The sequence below is a fragment of the Syzygium oleosum genome, unplaced genomic scaffold (genome assembly GCF_021117445.2).
Source record: "Syzygium oleosum isolate NSW1041296 unplaced genomic scaffold, Sole_v2.1 Sole_v2.01, whole genome shotgun sequence".
NCBI lineage: Eukaryota > Viridiplantae > Streptophyta > Magnoliopsida > Myrtales > Myrtaceae > Syzygium > Syzygium oleosum.
This window is the reverse complement of record NW_026607485.1, coordinates 35,092,580-35,113,873: the sequence shown is the minus strand read 5'-3', so window position 1 is coordinate 35,113,873 and position 21,294 is coordinate 35,092,580. Positions and strand designations below refer to the sequence as shown.

Genomic DNA, 21,294 nt, shown 5'->3' with positions numbered 1-21,294 from the left:
TACGTGTTTCTTTGGAATCCCTCCAAATCCGTTTAAATATGGAGGATTTAATGTGCTTCATAAATAAAATTTTCTCCTTTTTTGTTATACTTATATCCTGGTATTATTTTACATTTTAAGTACATAAAAAGGCCGATTAATTCATGACGCATTCCTTTCTATTCTTCTCACTCGTAACATTCGAACGATATTGTAACTTAAATTCTCTCCATTTCGTTTCTCTTTCTTCTCTCTCGTAATTACTTGATCTCACTAGATCTACGCGAGGGCCCGCGCCGGCTATCCCTCCAAACAACAAAAAAAAAAAGTGAAGAAAAGGGAAAAAAAAAGAAAAAAACCATAAAATATTAAACATTATTAAAATAGTAATTAAAAATGTCAACGTCAGCGCCGGCGTGCAACGTAAGACGGCTAACGTCATCGTCGGCAATGTTCTGTCAAAATTGGCCAGACTGATTTAATTGGCAAAACGTGAAAATGTTTAATACTGAATTGGCAAAATCGAAAGGTATATGATTGAATTGGCAAAAGTGCAATAGGTTTAGGACTTTTTGGATAATTTTCCTTGAGATCAGCAATAGCATCTTACCACATGAATTTGAGATTTACCTATTTCAAACGAGCTTCTTATCATAAATGGAAAACGCAGAGGGGGAAAAATCATTACTGAAAATCAGAATATGCTACACGGGCAGGGACATAAAAATCAATTTACATTTCATTAAACTTAACGCGCTCGTTCCATTCTAGTCCATTGCTCAAAGAAATTCTTGCAATATATATATATATTAAAAAAAAGCCCGACAATGATACTGGATCGGGTCAGGTCGGGTCGGAATTTTTTTGGACCCGGTGGCTTTGACCCAGAGCCCAGACCAGAGCGAACGTCGAACCCCGTCCCCCGAAATCGCGGAGTGATTGCTTCGCCTTCGCAATCACGTCGACAATTTCTTTTGTCCATACGCAGGCATGTAATTGCGACCATTTTACTATAATTTTCTTGTCAATTGCAGTATCTTTACTCTACCCCAATTTTGTAATCGAAGAAAGATAAAGAAAAGGAAACAAAATTCGAGAATATAGGGAGGGAGGGAGGGAGGCAGGGAGGAATGGAATCATTGGATGCTCCGAGTCAGGGTCGCGTACTATCGAGGGGCACGCAATACGACGACACCCACGTCGGCACGAGCCACACGTTCGACTAAAAAATCTGTTCTTGAATTTTGCCTAGACCTCCCCCCGCGATCTAACGTTATGGCCCCGAAAAAGTTTTCATCTTTCTTCTCTTTCTTGTTTGGTCTTGGTTTTCGGGTCGATGGATCTGCTTACTGGGGGAGTTTCGTTTTTTGCGTCTTTCCTTTTTTTCCCTATCCTTGAATATTTTCGCTTGGAATCCCCAACTTCAAGATTTGGAGACAAACTTGACATGTTAGGCTGGTCGTTCTTTGCAGTTTCTTGCGTTTTTTACTGTCTTCCGGAGGCCAGGTTTCGAATTCAGTTTCGTTTTCTTTTCTTGTTCTTCCCAAAATTTTCCTAGGGGACAAATCTCTCTCTCAGAAGAAGGAGGAGGAGGAGAAAATGCTCGAGAGCTACTTCTCTTTCTTGCCATATTAATACCCGAATCAGACAAGCATGAAATACCCATAATTCAACTCGGCATCTTTAATGCTTTGTCTGGTCGTAGTTGTTTGTGAGACCCACCACTCGAGAAGAAGAAGAAGAAGCAGCAAGCACATACACGCGTACACCCATCTCTCTCTCTCTGAAGCCCACTTTTTAGGCCTGTTTTTGCACCTTGTCGTTTCGCGGCTCCTATGAACCTTCTTCATCTCTATCCCCCGAAATGCCCAAGGATAAATCATCAGGGTGCTCAGAAATGGTGACCCACTTGAGCGTATTGAACAAATTTAAGCGCTTGAAGAACCCTCTTGAGCCTTCTTCAGGAATAGTTGGGTTCCTGTTTGTCGCTGCCCTCTTCATTGGCTCTTGCTTCTACTTGGACTACAGGGCAGTAACTCAGAGGCTACGAAACACTGGGCAGTCCTGGCTCCACGGAGGCCGGGTGCCGCCGAATGAGGCGGCGGCGGCCGGGCGGCCCGGGTTTCTCGACGAGGGCGGCGGCAGGTGCGACGCGTTTGATGGGAATTGGGTGTGGGATGAGAGGTATCCTCTGTATGAGAGTAGAGATTGTGCCTTGATTGATGAAGGTTTCAGGTGTACTGAGAACGGGAGGCCTGATAGTTTCTACACCAAGTGGAGATGGCAACCCAGGATGTGTGACTTGCCCAGGTTTCTTCACTCGCATCTTTTGATGTTGTCGTTGTTTCTAATTTTGAATAAATTGAATAAATTTGTAATATTTGATTTGCCAATTTATTGCTTTTAATTGTTCGTCTTAATTGTTGGAGGAGTTTGTATTATGATTAGCTGTTTCTGAAATATATCTGTCTCATGCTGTGTGTTGCTTGTTGAAGGGTGATTGCATTTATTGTTCATGTATTGGTTTTCTTGATTGGTGCTTTTGTCTCCATTTGGGGTTGTTGGGAATTTTATAAGGTAAGGCAGGTTTTGAATGCTCACCGTCCAGTCATTCGATAGGTTTTGAACTTGTGAGTGTGGATTTTCTCGTGAAGTGGTACAAAATTGATGAAATTTCTGTTCATGCTTTGTTGTTTCTATCTTCATAGGAATTCTAGCTCGGTGATTTACCCTCGGGCAATGATGTTTCAAACTTGACTTTTTTTCACTGTTGTATTGACATTTATTCAATCCTAATTTGGAAGAAGAGAAATGATTCAATTCCCTTTTTTCAAATAGTTCGTCCATATGGGATGGTTACTTAGCATTGATTTAGAGGAAAGACTGTGAGCTAAATTTAATTGAGGAGCGAATGATGGGAAAAAGGATAAACTTTCTTCCGAATAACGTATATGGTGTTGTAAAGGGAAGGCTTCATGCTAGAGCTTGAGGAAATGAAGATCGATGTTCAACTTGTTTGATGAATAGGGGGGACTTTTAGGTGAAGGGATGGGTTCAATATAGAATGCTAACACTTACCACATGCATGGTTGAAGGGTTTGTCCTAAGATTTTTGTTTTTTTCGGTCTGAAGTTTGTTTGTCCTAAGATTGAAACGTGAAATTGATCATATTGAGGGTTCTGGGGAGATTTGAGCATAAGACTTCTGTTTTGATACTATGCAGAGTTATAGAAGACCATCAGACATAAGTAGTTTAAGAGTGAATACTATGCTTAAGTTCCGTCTTACATAAAGAATAAAGATTATAAGTTGAATTGCTGCTGCACAGGTCCAGTGCATATAGAGTCTTGTTTGTAATCAAATTTATTGTTTTTGGACAAATTACACATAATCCAGTTTACATGTTGAAACATGATGAAGGTGTCTCCAGCGTGTGGTAAGGTATGTCATTGCCGTGCTCCGTTTGTTCTTTTTTCCACTTTCTTTTGGATGACCTAGTGGATGTAATTATGGTTTTTATCCAATAGCCAACTTTATCTTCGTGCCCTATCAGGCATCTGGTAGGAGATTCTCTTTTGCCCTTGAATTTTCTTGATCTGTCTGTCAACTGCAGAGCCTGTAACAGATCTACTCTACTTATGCCGCATAATTCCAATTCAACCCATGATATGGAAGAGTGCTCGATTAGTTGTACCAATTGGAAAATCGAGACTGACTGAAGGCCATTAAATGAACTTTAGGCAGTAAGGGGTCAATCTAAGTTTTATGATGATTGAACTTGTAATTCATTTGGTGATATGATATCATCTTTCATTAAATTCTGTACGTTCAGAATTACCTTGGAATAATTCTTTTTCCTTGTTCTAATTAGATGGCAATGGATCAAATATTTAATTGGTATTTTGTTTGGCAATATCGTCTGAGGTTAATTTTACATGATCAGAATCGTCTTTGATTAGTTCTTTTACCTTCTTTTAATTGGGTGGTGATGAATACATCCAATATCAGAGCATTTCTTACATGTATCTTGTCGTTAATTTCCCACTAGAAAACAAATATACCAACATTTCTCTCTGTCTAATTGAGTACAGATTTGATGCAAAGATGATGCTGGAAAGGTTGCACAACAAAAGGGTCGTGTTTGTCGGCGACTCAATTGGTCGGAACCAATGGGAATCCCTCCTCTGCATGCTCTCGTCTGCTCTTTCAGATAAGGGCGCAGTCTATGAAGTGAATGGTAGACCGATCACCAAGCACAATGGGTTCTTGGTGTACAAGTTCAGAGACTTCAACTGCACAGTTGAATATTACAGATCTCCATTTCTAGTGGTCCAGGGCCGAGCTCCAGTTGGATCTCCAGAAGACGTGAAGGTTACCCTGAAGTTGGATCAGATTGACTGGACTTCTAGCCAGTGGTCAGATGCTGATTTGCTGGTTCTCAATACCGGGCATTGGTGGAATTATGAGAAGACTGTACGCGGGTAAGTATGTTCTTTCATCCCGTTGTAAGCTCATATTTTGTCCCGTCAAGTGGTTGACCCCTAAAAATATAGGGACTTTGTTCCAAGCACTACTCTTGGAATTGCAAACTGCAAAATGACCCTTCACTTGCTACTTTAGGCAGGTTCATCATGTGGCTAAATGATACATTGGTCTAGATTGCACACTGACAAGTTTCCCTTTAATCTCTCCCCCTGCACCACCTTTACAAGTGTGGCCTTCAATTCAAACGGGAAGTCATTGCTGTGGCTGCATTATATATTAGGTCGTTTGGCCATGTTTTTGTTAAATAGATGGTGTGTGAATGTACTAATTCCCTCCCAATCTGGATTGTCGGTTATGAGTGCGATATAGGAAGCTAAAGAGCTTTTCATAGATAATGTTCCTATGCTTGCCGGATGTTTCTCCTGTTTCCTTAACAGACCATGTTTTCTTGGTTCTTTTACAATCAGTCGTAAGACTCATAGTCCAGCCATTGACTAAGGAAGCCCCTCTCTCCCTGATATACAAACTTCCGATTGCTCTGGTCACCTTCGTTGGATGCAACCTCGGGCCTTTAGCCTTACTTTTGCCCTATGTTTCTTTGAGAAAAGGTTTCATTTTCCACAATGAATGTTATTAACTTAGATCTGATCTCTCTGAATGTCTGTGGCAGGGGCTCTTACTTCCAGGTTGGAAATGAGGTTAAGATGAATATGACTGTTGAAGATGCTTATCGGAGATCGCTAGAGACGGTACTTGACTGGATCAGTGCTCATGTGAATATGAGCGAGAGTCAGGTCTACTTTCGATCTTTTGCACCTGTACATTTTAGGTAAGTTAATTTCTATTAACCTCAGTGATTTCACTCATTATCTTCACATCAGAAGAGCGTTATTTTCTTATATGTTGACATTGAATATTTATTTCTCTCTTTCTGTTGCTTAGAAGCAGCATCTAAACTGATGACCACTTGACCACTGGTACAAGATTCTTTGACAAAAAGTTCAACTAAATATTGTTCTACCATATTTTTTCTTGAGAGACGAAGCAACCTGTTTTTCTCTTGTTGACTATTTTTATCCTTTCAAATTTAGTACAAGCAATTTGTTCCTAACCCATGGCATTTATTCCCATTAGGCTAGATGGAAACGAGGTTGTGTGGTTCCATGTTAGTACTATGGCAGTTTCTTTTCTCTCGGATGTGACTTATGTCTTTTGGATCGTGGCTTATCTGCAGCTTTCCTCCCTATGTTCGAAGTAGCACAGCTGATTCTCTATAATTAGAAGCATTTTCTTTTCTTAAAACTTTGTCAAATATTCGAGACTGGTGGTTGAATTGTGTTATCATGCCCCTTGGATACAGCATTGCTGTAAAGAGTGCTTGAGATTCAAGCACTTGGTTTGGAAGATAAGGGAGATAATTTTGACACTCTTGAGCGTATCGAACTTCACTTTATAGTCAGTTATATGATGCTGCTTATCTGTTATTAGTATTACCGCTTTATTATTATTCAAAGTAACCGCGGCATGTATGTTCTTAACAGAGGTGGAGACTGGAAGTCCGGGGGAACATGTCACTTGGAGACTCTACCTGACTTGGGCTCCTCCCCAGTTTCGTCGGTCCATTTGAAAATTCTTACCAATCTGTTAACTGATCGGTCCAACCAAACAGTAAACAATAACCTTGACGTGCTGAATATCACAGCTATGACCGCGCACAGAAAAGATGGCCATTCCTCTCTATATTACCTGGGGCCTGAGTTGGGTCCTGCTTCGCTCCACAGGCAGGATTGTAGCCATTGGTGCTTGCCCGGCGTTCCGGATGTGTGGAATGAGCTTCTTTATGCCTTTTTCCTCAAGCATGACTCTGTGCGGTCGCGGGATTTGACAAATGCCTCGTAAGTTTCGTGCTGAACGAGTATAATGCGGTGGTGTTTATACCAACATGAAGAGCTTTACGCCGTAGGAGTCGCGCGACAGCAAATTGATCACATAGCTTTTAGTTCACTCTTTATCCTCGATTACCCGCACGTCCCAGAATTTTGGGAAGTCGATGAGAAGCCACACAACTGGACAGGATTCAACCACAGGTGGAAAGTTTTTACCATTCTTGTTTTCACTTTCATCTTTTACTTTCTTTTTTTGGGGTTTGGATATGATTACATAGATGTCAAAAAGCAGGACAGGGGCTACAAAGAAAGTAGATACACACGTTTTCATTGTACATGCCATAAATATACACGATTGAAATAAAATGATGAAAGGAGTGTTTTCGTTAGAGCTTTTGGGATATCAACTACACTCAAGATGAGAACATTATCCCTAACTTCTTACGGTATTCATTTGAGTGTCATAACTTTTTCTTTCCTAATCGCTTGTGTGCTATATTGATGAAAAATAGTTTACTTGAGTGCCTATTCAAGCGATTCGTGTTACGTGGCTTTTTAAAATAAATTTTGAGTCAGATGTGGTGTTTTTAATAGAAATTCATGTCTAAAGTGGAAAATGGAACAAATTTCAAGTCCAAAATTTTGAGTTCGACGTGCCATACCTTCTCTTCTGCTTCTTCTTATATTCATCTTCATCTTCTTGGCCGGAGACTTGGAATGAAGAGGAAACCAAAACACATAGCTCTCTCTCCCTCGATTCGCGCTGACGGCTGAATGGCCGTGGTGATGTCAGAGCGAGTCGGCTTGCCAACCTCTACACCTCTTACGATTAGTCCAGGGCAATCCGAGTCCTCGACTCCTCGCTTGGCTTTGTTGTGTGCAATCCGAGACATTCGGCGAAAAACTCATTTTTCGTTTTGCCTTGACAAAAGAGAGAAGCACCGAGGCCACGCTCCTCTGTTCGATCATTTGAAGGTGTGTATTACCTTTTATGTAAGACTTCTCGTGGCCTCTCCAATCCGATGTAGGACTTTGAAATCCATTGTGACTTTGCGATTCTCAAGAGGTTGTAGTAGAATAGAAGTAACGGATCTGGCTTGTCCTGCGTAAGTTACTTTGCTTCATGATTCCGTAAGCACAACCGCTCAAAAACAATTTCCAAGCCGTATATATAATTACAAAAGATACTCTTAACACAAGATCTTGAATGTTGGAAAAGCTAAGGAAGTGCCTCCTCCTTAGTGATGAATGATGAGGATATTTTGATAAAGCAACACAAATCATATCAATAAGACGAAACATTAAGAAGAATCCCTACTCAGTTCCAATCTTCAATTAGTAAAGTCTCTTTCGAAAGCAACATTCATAAATAGAGATCCGAAGAGAAGGTAGGGAGTTCTATATGGCTTAATCTTTCGCAAGAATTGCTTTGATTGTTACTGTGATTTTCTGTACTTGCAACGTTGCGAGAAGCGTTCCAAGCACGAATTTGGTTGAGAAAATGTGCAATGGGCAAACACATCTGGGCCGTTGGATTCTTCCCATGACAATCACTACGATGTCCTATATGACTTGACGGACAAGACGGCGGCTTCGGGTTTCGCCTATTACAGTCGATCCACCGCCGGGCGGGGGGTCCATATTACAGTCACGCGGCGTGCAACGGAGGCCTCGCGAACCCCAGATTGCAGTGCTCTCTTGAAAGAGGCTTTTGACTATACCGTGAAGCTATGTGAAATGGAGTATGGGGTCCGGTTTCAACTTAAGCATCGCCGGATCCAAAACGATACGAGGATTATCCATTCCCGGAATAAACGCACGGCTTTTCGATGTCGGATCTGATTTCAAAGTGTGTCCGTGTACGTGCATGTGCTGCCACCATGAATAATGTGAGTTTGAGTTGCAGACGAGACATGCTCATGTTTCTCTTGATGCCCGTAGCAACTCAGTCATGTTCCTCTATTAAATATGTTGTAATTTATGCTGTTAATCTTCTCAAGACAAATTATAAATGAACCTAGGAATGCACTGTGAAAACTAAAACGTGATAGCTTACCAATTGATTGGAGAAGGCCTAACCTCCTTAAGTCAGCTCAATTGATTGGATATACCATGTGATGAATCAACCTTTATCAACCTTCAGCCCTCGCCGGTGGCCGGAGTTGGAAAAAAAGAAAATAAAAAAAAATCTAAAAAATTATCCACGTCAATACCGGCTGTGCCACGTAATTTAGGACTGAATTGGTCAAATTGAAATATTTAGGATTGAATTGGCACGAGCGCAATATGTTTAAGACTTTTTTTGGTAATTTCCTCCTGCATCGAAGCGCCTTTGGACGAAAGACTTCAACATCGAGTATCCGGAGGCGGTCTTTAACAATGCACACATTTGTATTCGCGAAAAGCATTCCCGATGCGAACTCGGCGCACCCACAAAGAATCTCTACGATGCTCGTGAGAAGCATTCCAGATGAGAATTCGGTGCGCCCACAAAGAATCCCTTTGACGCTCTTCCTGAATTGGAGGACAAGACAAGACAACAGATTAAGGTTCGATTCTGATGTTTTCGATGACTTGATCCAAATGGATTTTCTCGAGCTCAACTTCAACTTAGAAGAATGCACCTCCTTGAAGTATTAAAATTTACAACATAACCTAAGATAATGCGATTTCTGCTGACATGTTCCCCATTTTCCGAGTACCAACTGTATCTAGAATCCCTGTACCCGCGAAACTCTGTATATTTAAATACACACTAGTTTTTATATACTTTGATTATTGAAAAAAGCACAAAAAAAGTCATAAACATATTGCATTGGTATTGATTCAGTTCTAAACCTCTTGAATAGTTTGTGACTAAATTGATAAATCGTCAAAAGGTTAAGGACTCAATTGGCCAAATTGAAAGGTTTACGACTGAATTGGCACGAGTGCAACACGTTCATGACTTTTTTTTGGTAATTTCCCCCGCACTAGAGCGTCTTTGGACGAAGGCTTCAGTATCGACTCTCCGGAAGCATTCTTTAACGACGTATACGTTTGTAATGTCGTGGAAAGCATTCCAGATGCGAACTCGGTGCGCCCACGAAAAAGAGAATCTCTTTCATGCTCGCGAAAAGCATTCCAAATGCGAACTCGGTGTGCCGGCAAGGAATCCGTTGGATGCTCCGCCTGATTTGGAGGACAAGACAAGACAAGACAAGACAACAGAATAAGGTTCGACCATCACACGGTCAGTACTCCACTCGCCCGTCGATTCGTGATGCTCGTGGCTGACCTTATGCAAACTGGATTTGTTCGAGCTCAACTTCGCATGAGAAGATTGCACCTCCACGAAGTATCAAAGTTTACGAGATAACCTGTTCTCCGAGTGCCAACGGTATCTTCTCGACTTAGAATCCGCGTACCCGCGAAACTATGCACATTTAAATACATAGTGGTTATCATATACTTGATTATGCCAAGTAGGTTTGCTCTCGATGAGAGCTGTGTGACCGGACCGGACTGGACCGTCTTGAATACTGGTTTAGTTTCCAGGTTCCTGATTCCAAATTGTTGGAACCGGTTTGGTTCTTGGTTTTCGGTTCCGAGTGAAAAACCATATGGAAACCGAACCGAATGTGGAACCGGTTTCATAAAGCCTAAAAACTCTATTTTTTCTTTTAGCATCCTTTTCTCTATCTCTCTATATTTCTCTGTTTTCTCCAACCTCACTTTTCCGCTCTCTCTCTCATCCTCGATCGCTCGCGGCTCACCCTCGTCCTCGATCGCTCGCGGCTCGTCCTCGTTCATTCGAGCCTCGAAACCCTCGCTCGTTCATGGCTCACCTTTGCTTACTCGCTCTCGTTCATCTTTTACTTTAAAACGTTTTATTGCTCATATTATTTTTTTTTTATAAAAAATGAAATAAAAAAAAAGGAACAAAAGAAAAACAGTTTCTTTAATAGACCTTAGAACCGGATCCAATTCTAATTGGGTAGGTTCCAGGCCTCAAACCTACCCACCATGAATCCAACACACCTACTCTTTACTAGGGGTGTGCAAAATGGACCACCCGGACCGGACCGGAACGGCCGATTTGGTCTGGTTCCCGTGAGTGTCAGTCCGGTTCCCGGTTCCTAAAAGTGGAATCGATGTCCGGGCGGTCCGGTTTCCAACTCCAAGGGAGAACCGGGCCTACTATATATACTTTTTTATTTTTTATTTCTTCAAAAAAATTGGTAAAATGTGAACTAAAATCCACATACAACGCTTTCCCCTTATCATTGCATCACAATGAATCTTCACTTATCGTCGTTTCCGTCAATATGTTAAGATTTGTCACTTTCTCTTGTTGTGGTGAGACAAAATAAAAAAGTGACTGGTTCTATTGGATCGGACGGGACCACCAGTCCGGTCCGGTCCCCGGTTTCCAAAATTGGGAACCAATCACCCTTACTCTTAACGTCTCTTTTCCTTGCGGGAAGATTAGCATCAACCACGAGTTTGATAGAGCGCATCTTTTTGAATTCGCAAAAAAAAAAGAAAATCAATTCTACGCCAGAGATTTGTTTACAAATAAATTCAAGTGAAAAAGCAAAAAAGAATTGCTATAGATTTTATCGAAATAACAGTTAAGGTGCATTTTAAAATCTGTAATTCATGACTTGAATTGCCACTAAGGTAGCGCATGATAATCATTCTGGTTCTGTCCATAATTGGTTTTTGGTTCCCAGAAATAGCTTTGGACCAGAAACACGTTTGGTAACGCAATTCCATTTTTCTATTTCTGGAACAACCTTTTGTTCCAGAATCGATTCTGAACCAGAAATCAGAACAAAAAAAAAAAAGTAGGTTTTCTATTTCTAGACCAAAAATGAGAATAATTTCTGAGAGAACTCTTTCTTCAAAACACATGTTCATTTGGAAGTCATGATCTTTGAGGTGGAAAAAAAAATCAAAAAATCAAAAATTTCAAAACGTCACAGAATGGTTTAAAATCTGTGGCTACCAACTTTGAGCGAAATTTAAATTTTTTAGGTGCAGAAAAAAAAATAAAAAAATAAAAAAAATAAAAAAATTCAAAATTTCACAAAATGGCTTAGAATACCTATGGCCACCAACTTTAAGCGAAATTTAATTTTTTTTAGATGCCAAAAAAAATAAAAATAAGCAAAAAAGCAAAAATTTTAAAACTTCACAGAATGGCTTAAAATACCTGTGGCCACCCACTTTGAGCGAAATTTTATTTTTTTTAGGTGCCTAAAAAAATAAAAAAAAAACAAAAAGCAAAAATTTTAAAACTTCACAGAATGGCTTAGAATACCTGTGGCCATCCATCCACTTTGAGCGAAATTTAAATTTTTTAGGTGCCGAAAATAATAAAAAAATAAAAAATAAAAAATTTCAAAACTTCACAGAATGGCTTAGATTACCCGTGGCCACCCACTTTGAGCGAATTTTTTTTTTTAGATGCCAAAAAAAATAAAAATAAGCAAAATAGCAAAAATTTCAAAACTTCACAGAATGGCTTAAAATACTTGTGGCCACCCACTTTGAGCGAAATTTTATTTTTTTTAGGTGCCTAACAAAAAATAAAAAAGCAAAAAAGCACAAATTTTAAAACTTCAGAATGAATTAGAATACCTATATCCATCCACTTTGAAATAAATTTAAATTTTTTAGGTGCGAAAAAATAAAAAAAAATAAAAAATTTCAAAACTTCAAGATTCTTAGAATCACGTGCCACCCACTTTGAATGAAATTTAATTTTTTTAGGTGCCGAAAAAAAATAAAAATAAGAAAAAAGCAAAAATTTCAAAACTTCACGAATGGCTTAGAATACTTGTGCCACCAACTTTGAATGAAATTTTATTTTTTTAGGTGCTCGAAAAAAAAAAAAAGCAAAAAATAAAAATTTCAAAACTTCACGAAATGGCTTAGAATACATGTGCCATCCACTTTGAGTGAAATTTAATTTTCTTTAGGTGCCGAAAAAAATTTAAAAATCAAAAAATTAAAAAATACCATTTAGGCACCTAAAAAAATTAAATTTCACCCAAAGTGGGTGGCTAGAGGCATTCTAAGTCATTCTCATGATTTTAAATTTTTTTATTTTTTTATGTTTTTATTTTTTTCGGACCTAAAAAATTTAAATTTCACTCAAAGTGGACGGCCACGTATATTCTAAGTCATTCTATGAAGTTTTGAAATTTTTATTTTTGCTTTTTTTTCACCTCAAAAAATAAAATTTCACTCAAAGTGGTGGCCACGTATTCTAAGCTATTCTGTGAAGTTTTGAAATTTTTGAGTTTTTGAATTTTTTGGCACCTTAAAAAGTTTAAATTTCACTCAAAGTGGGTGTACATGTATTCTAAACTATTCTCAAGTTTTGAAATTTTTAATTTTTTGATTTTTTTGCACCTAAAAAATATTTAAATTTCACTAAATGTGGGTGGCCACAGGTATTTTAAGTTATTCTATGAAGTTTTGAAATTTTTAATTTTTTGATATTTTTGAAAAAATTCAACAAATTTCCTATTTTCCCGAAATCTGAATTTTTTATTTTTTGGAAATTGTGATGAATTTTTCTAGAATTTTTCAATTTTTTTGGATTTTTTGAATTTTTTTGAGATTTTTAGGAATTTTTTTGATTTTCTAATTATTTTTATTCCATTTAAAAAAAATGGATTTTTGTTCCTGGAAATAGAATTTTGTGTTGTTTATCAAACGGGTTTTTATTTCGTGAAATAGAAATTTTGTCTTTGTTATCAAATGGGTTTTGCTCCGGAAAAGAAATTTTTGGTCATTATCAAACGGGTTTACTTCTCGTAACTCATCTCGGAACCGAAAATAAAAAAATCTATTTCTATTTCGTAACTCATTCCTAACTAAATGGTTATCATTCGCTATCTAAATCTCCAATTTTTTTTTCCTCCTTCCCGAAGAATTCGATTAAAGGGCTCTTTTGGCACGATCTCCTACTCGATTTGGCGATTTGGAAATTTGCAAGGCTTTTAGGGACTTCGGTTGCAATCGAACTTCAATGAAATATTTTGTGTTCATAAACTCATCCGTTACGATCTAATGGTGTTCGTTGTTGAATGGAAATTTTTTTCTTTTTGACAAATTTTTTTTTTCAAAAATCAGTTTCGGCCGAAAAGAAAAAAAATTGGAGGGACATAATGAAAATAAAATAAATTGTTAATACCACAAAAAACTTTAAACTTGACTATCAAAAATCCTAAACTGATACACTTGTGACAAATTTATCCTTCGTTAAATTAAGATTAATATCACGAAAATCAATAAATCGCCAAACTTATGAAACCCTAAATTGGTACATTTTGAAGATAAAATTTGACGGTAACTAGTGGAGGGTAAATTTATCACATGTGTACCAATTTGAGGTTTTTGGTGATAAAATTTTTTTTTTTTGGATAAATTTATTATAAGTGTATCGATTTGGAGATTTTGGTGGTATTAATCCAAACAAAATAAAAGTTTTGGGGGGTGAAAACGACAAACCAATGGACCGTCAAATCTGTAGCGTCCACTCACGCACGTCCAGTCTTCTGCAGCCGTCGGATCGGGTTTAAGAGGGTTTTCTCGCATTCTTCACGCAGCATCTCCTCCTCTGAAAGCCTTTCTATTCGCAGCCGTTCGCCGAGGCAAATATCTCATCGGCCTCCCATCTCCATTTCGCAGCGCCGACCGTCCTTTCTCCGCTCCGCCGCTCCGCCGCTCCGCCGCTCCGCCGCTCCGCCGCTCCGCCGCTCCGCCGCTCCGCCGCCGCTTACCGGGGACCGCGCGGCAGCCGAGCGGGCGAGCTCGCCCGGTAGGTCCCTCCCCCCGTTTTGCGCTCCCTTTCGGTTTTGGCCTCCTCGGAGCTGTTCGCACGAGATTGACGAGCTCCGGCGCCGTTTTCGGGTGCAGGGGGAAGAAGCAGCGGCCGGTCGGAATCTTCAACGTCGTCCGGAAAGCTGTGAGGCCGGTGCCGTGAGGTGCGGCGGAGTTGTCACCGCAGAGGGTCGTCAGGTAAAAATTTGAATTGCTATTCCTCTGCGAAATCTGCCATTCGAGCTTATTGCCGTTAGAAACTGAATGTTAGGAGGCGAGCTGAAGAATTGCTAATGCCGTTCGATTTGCGGTTCAGATTGAGATGAGCTGCTTCTGTTCGTTCTGGTCGAAAACGGGTTTGATTGAAACGGAGCCGTTCGATTCGAGATCGAATGAGGCTATAGTTGGCGGCTTAAGAACGTTCGCATGTATTTGTAGCTTATCGCTGCGAAAGATGTTCATTTGTTGATGAAAATTTGGAAATGGTTTGTGTTCTTGGGCTTTTTGCAGCTGCTGTTATGTCGAAAAATTTAAGAACGTTCGCATGTATTTGTAGCTTATCGCTGCGAAAGATGTTCATTTGTCGATGAAAATTTGGAAATGGTTTGTGTTCTTGGGCTTTTTGCAGCTGCTGTTATGTCGAAAAATTTAAGAACGTTCGCATGTATTTGTAGCTTATCGCTGCGAAAGATGTTCATTTGTCGATGAAAATTTGGAAATGGTTTGTGTTCTTGGGCTTTTTGCAGCTGCTGTTATGTCGAAAATTTGAATTTTGTTGTGAATTAAATGAGTCACTTTCGCAAATTCCCATACTTTTTATAGTTTTTATCACAGGTTTGGTTAAGTCTTATACTGGGATCACCTTGCTCTGTGGAGGCAGCATTTTGTCGTCATTCATACTGTCCCTGCAGTTCAATAAGCGGTTCAGTTTTCAGATCATTGGTTTTTTTTTTTTTTTTTCTGCTGTGATCAAGTTTAGTTTTTTCTGCTTTTAAATCCTTGAGCCAGCTGGAAGAAGCACGGCATTTTCATAACCAAACGAGTGTTATGTCTAACTGTTTAAACCTTTTTGGGTAAAATATTTGCACACGATGCATGGATATTTTGTTGTGTAGTTACTTCATACCCAACACGTTTTTTTTGGCGTAGCGCACAATGTTTCACCGTGTTATTGGCATAATTTGTTTTCCTCTTGGCACTTGTGGGAATTGTTCATTCCTACTGTGGTAGAGCTTGATATACTGGCTATTTGGTACTGGTCAAAACAGTCAACTGATTGGCAATATAATCTTTCTCAGATGTAAAGTATTCAATCTTTACACTTCTCGTCGCACCTCTGAGTTAAAGCTCTAATTTTTCTCTTGCGTCAATGCCTCCCAGCTGTAGCTAGTCTAAGCAACTCATTGAGATGCTGCAAGATGCATCCGTAGAGTTTAGTTTTTTTTTTCAAGTTGTTGTCAAGTCTTCATATGAGGCTTGAGTAATTAATTATAGTGATTACTAAATTGTTTGTTCATTCTCAAACACATTTCCACTTTAGAGCATATCTTATTTTCTTCCTCAAGTACGGTAAATCTCTCTTTCAATTATTGATAATCTGCATTCCGTAGCTTCAAGCCTCTCTCTTCACTCAAGATCGAGGTTGATAGTGATGATGAGTTGATTTTGTGTTTTGGCAATTGTTTTTTGTTTATTCTATATTAGTCATATAAGATGTTTTTCCTCCCTTCATTTTTGATATTCTAGGAGAAGATGGTAGAGTGGGTTTGGTAATTACATGCATTATAGAAGGAGCCCTATCGTTTTGTCTCCCCGTATTTCTTTTCGGTGAGTTGTTTCATGTTCTTTTCTTTTCTTTTTCTTATTTTCTTTTGCATCTGATTGTTTGGTTTTGGATGATGATACATTTACTCTTAATGAATCCTCATATTATGGTATGAGATGTAATCTTGACTGCTTTTACCACGCAGAAATGCTTTCTGGTTGGGTAAGATGAAAAATGGAATTTGCTGAATAACAGCTCTACATAATATGAAACGCCATGTAAAAGTCATCAAAGCCCATCACACGTAGCTGTGGTCTGCCTTCCACATGTATCCATCTTTAAAGGAAACAAAATCGGAGCGCCACTAAAAGATAAATGAGCATCAAACTGAAGATGCCTTAACAAAAGATGATTAAGCTGTTATGAAGACCTATAAAGGTTGTCTTTCCTTCCCAAATATCTACTCATCATCTTCCTTCCCTCACAACTTTCCTCGTATTTCTCTTTTTTCACCTAAGAGATAGACTTTCTGGACTCACCATCTTCTATTGTATCTTCAGTTGTCTATTGTTGTAAGCTAATATTGAGGAATTGAGTAATGATGATAATGTGTGTGGTGTTTGCTTAAAGGATATAAATCTCTAAATGTATTTCCAAGTTGATAGATCTTATCCGGTATAAAATAGGTTGACAGGAAAGCACAAAGCTCGCTGGCAATTTTTTTTTATGTTGTGTATTTTGAAAATCACTCTTATGGTTATTAATGCCATATTAACCATGTCGCTTTTCGATTTTGTTTGTCCAGTCTAGGTAAAATTTTTTCTTTTTATATATTGTATGTTTTGAAAATCACTCTGATGGTTGCTGATGACAAGTTGTTTGTGTGACATTTTCTCTTTTGTTTGTCCGTTCTGTAGTGGATCTCTCTCTCTCTCTCTCTCTCTCTCTCCATAGAAACAAATATAGTCGCATCTTCACTGGATGACCATGTACTAGCCACTGTTTTTTTCAATGATGATTCTCTCTCTTTCTGCTTTTCAAGTTTACGTGTTTTGTTTGTTTCTACATTATGCGTGATTCTTGTGGACTACCAGGCTACCTTGTGTTTGCCATTGGAAGTTTCATTTTAGAACCTGAAGTACTTAATCTATTTGCCGATGTAAACTCTATAGGTTCTCTCGTTTTATTGGGATGACGACTGAGGGAGGGAAAAGCTTTGCAAGAAGGGATCGTCTGTTGGAGATTGAGGCTACAGTGCGAACCTGGTGGACAGAAAAAGACATTTTCAGTGCTGAATCTTGTGAAAAAATTCCTGAACAGGGTGAAAAGTTTTTTGGCAATTTTCCATTTCCCTATATGAATGGGTTTTTGCATCTTGGACATGCATTTTCGCTTTCGAAGCTTGAATTTGCCGCAGCCTATCACAGACTAAGAGGGGCAAATGTGCTTTTGCCATTTGCTTTTCATTGCACTGGTATGCCCATCAAGGCAGCGGCTGACAAACTGACCAGGGAGATCCAACAGTTCGGTGATCCTCCAGCATTTCCAAGTGAAGCAGAGAATCAGGTCAACCAAGAATTGGAAACAGAGGAGCAAAATGCATCTGAACCAGCCATGAAAGACAAGTTCAAAGGGAAGAAATCTAAAGCTGCATCAAAATCAGGTGGGCAGATGTATCAGTGGGAGATTATGCGTAGTCTTGGCCTCTCGGATAGTGAAATATCAAAATTTCAGGATCCTTACAACTGGTTGAGTTTCTTTCCTCCATTAGCTATGGATGATCTCAAGGCTTTTGGGTTGGGTTGTGATTGGAGACGTTCCTTCATCACCACAGATATGAACCCATTTTTTGACTCCTTTGTAAGGTGGCAAATGAGGAAGTTGAAAGCTATGGGTAAGATTGTGAAAGATCTGCGGTACACAATTTACTCTCCTCTAGATGGCCAACCATGTGCAGATCATGACCGGGCAACTGGTGAAGGAGTTCAGCCTCAGGACTACACTCTAATAAAGATGGAGGTAGTTCCACCATTTCCACCAAAAATGGGAGTTTTAGAAGGGAAAAGAGTGTTCTTGGCTGCTGCAACTTTGAGACCGGAGACCATGTATGGGCAAACAAATGCATGGGTATTGCCCGATGGCAAATATGGAGCTTTTGAAATCAATGATACCGATGTGTTCATTGTTGCACACAGGGCAGCCCTCAACCTGGCCTACCAGAGATTTTCCAAGATTCCAGAGAAGCCTACTTGCTTGGTGGAGCTGACGGGTTATGATCTTATTGGTCTTCCCTTGAAGTCACCACTTTCATTTAATGAGATTATCCATGCTCTACCCATGCTGACTATCCTTATGGACAAAGGAACTGGGATCGTGACTAGTGTACCCAGTGATGCTCCCGACGACTACATGGCGTTGCATGATTTGAAAGCAAAGCGAGGTCTCAGGGAAAAGTTTGGCGTGAAGGATGACTGGGTATTGCCCTTTGAGATTGTGCCAATCATTAATATTCCAGAATATGGAGATAAGGCTGCGGAAAAAGTCTGCAAAGATATGAAAATTAAGAGTCAGAATGAAAAAGATAAGCTTGCAGAAGCAAAGCAGAAGACGTACTTGAAAGGATTTACCGAAGGAACTATGCTCGTGGGGGAATATGCAGGAATGAAAGTGCAAGAAGCAAAGCCATTGATCAGAAGCATGCTTATAGAGACTGGACAGGCTATTATGTACAGTGAACCCGAAAAAAGGGTTATGTCAAGGTCAGGTGATGAATGTGTTGTTGCTCTTACAGATCAGTGGTACATCACTTATGGGGAATCTGAATGGAAGAAGTTGGCTGAGGAATGCCTAACTAACATGAATCTGTATTCCGATGAGACGCGACACGGCTTTGAGCATACTTTGGGCTGGCTTAACCAGTGGGCTTGCTCACGATCTTTTGGCCTTGGCACTCGCATCCCTTGGGACGAGCAATTCCTTGTGGAGTCATTATCCGACTCTACTATTTACATGGCTTACTACACAATAGCCCACCTCTTACATAAAAATGATATGTATGGTTCTAGCACTTCAATGAAACCTGAACAAATGACCGATGAGGTGTGGGATTTTGTTTTCTGTGGTGGTCCCCAACCTCAATCATCTGATATTCCATCATCTGTGCTTAACCAAATGAAGCAGGAGTTTGAATATTGGTATCCTTTTGATCTAAGGGTATCTGGCAAGGACCTCATCCAGAATCATTTGACATTCTGCATTTACAATCACACGGCAATCATGTCTAAGCAACATTGGCCTCGTGGATTCAGGTGCAATGGTCACCTCATGCTCAATTCTGAAAAGATGTCGAAGTCTACAGGGAATTTCAAAACATTGCGCCAGTCCATTGAGGAATTTTCTGCAGATGCCACGCGATTTTCTCTGGCTGATGCTGGTGACGGTGTTGATGATGCCAACTTTGTATCTGAGACTGCAAATGCTGCAATTTTGAGGCTCACGAAGGAACTTTCATGGATGGAAGAAGTTCTGGAGGCAGAATCCTCTTTGAGAACTGGTCCGCCGTCTACTTATGCCGATAAAGTGTTTGCTAATGACATGAATATCGCTGTCAAACTGACTGAACAGCAATACCAGGATTTTATGTTCCGCGAAGCTCTCAAGACTGGCTTTTATGATCTTCAGGCTGCTAGAGATGAATACAGACTGTCGTGCGGTACTGGTGGCATGAACCGAGATCTGTTGTGGAGGTTTATGGATGTGCAAACACGGCTTATTGCTCCTATTTGTCCTCATTATGCAGAATATGTGTGGAGGGTACTTCTCAAAAAGGATGGTTTCGTGGTGAAAGCAGGCTGGCCTCTTGCTGAGTCTCCAGATCTAACCCTCAGGAGCGCCAATAAGTATTTGCAAGACTCGATTGTCTTGATGAGGAAGCTGCTTCAGAAACAAATTTTTGGCTCGAAAAAGGCAAACAAGGGAGCCCCCGTTACCTCACAAACCGAAGAAAAGCTAAGAGGTTTGATTTATGTAAACGAACAGTATGATGGATGGAAAGCTGAGTGCCTAAGGATACTGCAGAACAAGTACAACAGGACAACCCGTTCCTTTGCGCCGGATGGTGAGATAATGGATGCTCTGAAGCAGAGCAGTGTAGGCCAGGCCAGCGATTTCAAGAAAATCCAAAAGCTGTGCATGCCCTTTTTGAAGTTCAAGAGAGATGAAGCAATAACTCTTGGTACTCAAGCTCTGGATCTGAAGCTCCCCTTTGGAGAGATTGATGTTCTTCAAGAAAACCTGGACTTAATTAGAAGGCAGCTTGGTCTTGAAGAAGTGGAAGTTTTGTCAGCGACGGACCCCAATGCTCTAACAATGGCCGGTAATCTTGTCTCGCTACTGCAACAGAATCCACCATCTCCTGGAAATCCTACCGCCATCTTTTTGGCTAGGTAAAGCTGCGCTTTGAATACTTTGATCCAGTGTTAGCTTGAGCAGTTCCAATTTGTTTCGAAGTAGCAATGGATTGGGATTTGAAGTTTTGTGTTTTATGCATTTACAAGAGAAAACCATAGGTTCTGAACCTCCCCTTCCCCTTTTTCTTTGTTGGGTTTTTTTTTTATTATCCCTTGGTATAAACTGTAAACTTTGACTGCTGGCTTGTGGATGAATATTGTAAGATGGGCTACCCGAGTCATTGGTGGACAGACCTTCCATCAACGTATTGCTCGTGCCTCCTTTGGAGCGATGTGCCATTGCATTTGGACTGAACGTAACAATATCCTTTTTAGGGATCGCAACCCCTACTTGCCTGCTATGCGTGCCCATCTGGCCAAGACTATAAGAGATGTGGCTGTTTCCCTTCAACCTGTCGTTGACACACCGCGTAATAGAAGACTTCAAGTCAAATGGGGTATTCCGGCCTCTATTTTCCAGTAACTCTAATGGCGTTAGCCTTATAGGTTTCTAATCTTATTTGACCGCTGTTTTGGTGTAATTAGTCCTTCGCGCTTGGTGTATTTATGCCTTGTTTAGCTGTTACACCTTTGCACCCGTCGTGACACTTTTGTGTTGCCTCAGGTTCGAGGTTTTTGTGTACGGCTACTCCACTTGTAATTTGCGTGTTGAAAAGTCAATATATCTTTTACCTTACCAAAAAAAAACTGTAAACTCAATAGTTCTGAATTCGAGCGAAGATGAGGATGCAATACTATGCTAGCGGTGTCGCTTGTCAGTTTTAGATAGGACTGGGCTCCACGCCACTGTTGTCCTTATATATCCTCGAACAATAATGCAACCGGCATTTCTCCATGATTGTAGTTCCACCTCTCTCTCTCCCTCCCTCCCTCCCTCCCCCAAACATACAAA

The 21,294-nt window shown here is 40.0% G+C and overlaps 3 protein-coding genes across 6 annotated transcripts in view; all 3 read left to right on the top strand.

Moving 5' to 3' along the window:
- The first annotated feature begins 1,485 nt into the window (after positions 1-1,485).
- LOC115680418 (protein trichome birefringence-like 11) lies at positions 1,486-6,741 on the top strand. Its single transcript, XM_030604228.2, has 4 exons — positions 1,486-2,289; positions 4,071-4,460; positions 5,135-5,293; positions 6,006-6,741. Exons 1-4 carry the CDS (start codon positions 1,844-1,846, stop codon positions 6,361-6,363), a joined length of 1,353 nt encoding a protein of 450 aa, XP_030460088.2. The 5' UTR covers positions 1,486-1,843; the 3' UTR covers positions 6,364-6,741.
- A 7,362-nt stretch (positions 6,742-14,103) lies between these two features.
- On the top strand, positions 14,104-20,509 carry LOC115681383 (leucine--tRNA ligase, cytoplasmic-like). Of its 4 annotated transcripts, XM_056316200.1 has the most exons (4): positions 14,129-14,166; positions 14,265-14,349; positions 15,914-15,995; positions 17,106-20,509. In XM_056316200.1, exons 3-4 carry the CDS (start codon positions 15,946-15,948, stop codon positions 20,380-20,382), a joined length of 3,327 nt encoding a protein of 1,108 aa, XP_056172175.1. In that variant the 5' UTR covers positions 14,129-14,166; positions 14,265-14,349; positions 15,914-15,945; the 3' UTR covers positions 20,383-20,509. The 4 variants fall into 4 exon arrangements, with proteins under 4 accessions (XP_056172186.1, XP_056172175.1, XP_056172181.1 ...); XM_056316211.1 differs by lacking the exon at positions 15,914-15,995 and having other exon boundaries at positions 14,104-14,166; positions 17,105-20,509; XM_056316206.1 differs by lacking the exon at positions 15,914-15,995 and having other exon boundaries at positions 14,150-14,166; positions 14,265-14,366.
- The window catches only part of LOC115681394 (leucine--tRNA ligase, cytoplasmic-like), a 38,837-nt gene continuing 31,691 nt past the window's right edge, over positions 14,149-21,294 (top strand). Inside the window, 1 exon segment of the mRNA XM_030605331.2 lies at positions 14,149-14,170. The gene's annotated coding sequence lies outside the window, so the exon portion shown is untranslated.

Bases quoted from the DNA above. Each gene is read 5' to 3' on its own strand.
- LOC115680418 (XM_030604228.2), top strand. From the start codon at position 1,844: ATGCCCAAGGATAAATCATCAGGGTGCTCAGAAATGGTGACCCACTTG. The intron at 2,290-4,070 runs GTTTCTTCACTC...AATTGAGTACAG, and splicing joins AGGATGTGTGACTTGCCCAG to ATTTGATGCAAAGATGATGC. The intron at 4,461-5,134 runs GTAAGTATGTTC...TGTCTGTGGCAG, and splicing joins TATGAGAAGACTGTACGCGG to GGGCTCTTACTTCCAGGTTG.
- LOC115681383 (XM_056316200.1), top strand. From the start codon at position 15,946: ATGCATTATAGAAGGAGCCCTATCGTTTTGTCTCCCCGTATTTCTTTT. The intron at 15,996-17,105 runs GTGAGTTGTTTC...TAAACTCTATAG, and splicing joins TCTCCCCGTATTTCTTTTCG to GTTCTCTCGTTTTATTGGGA.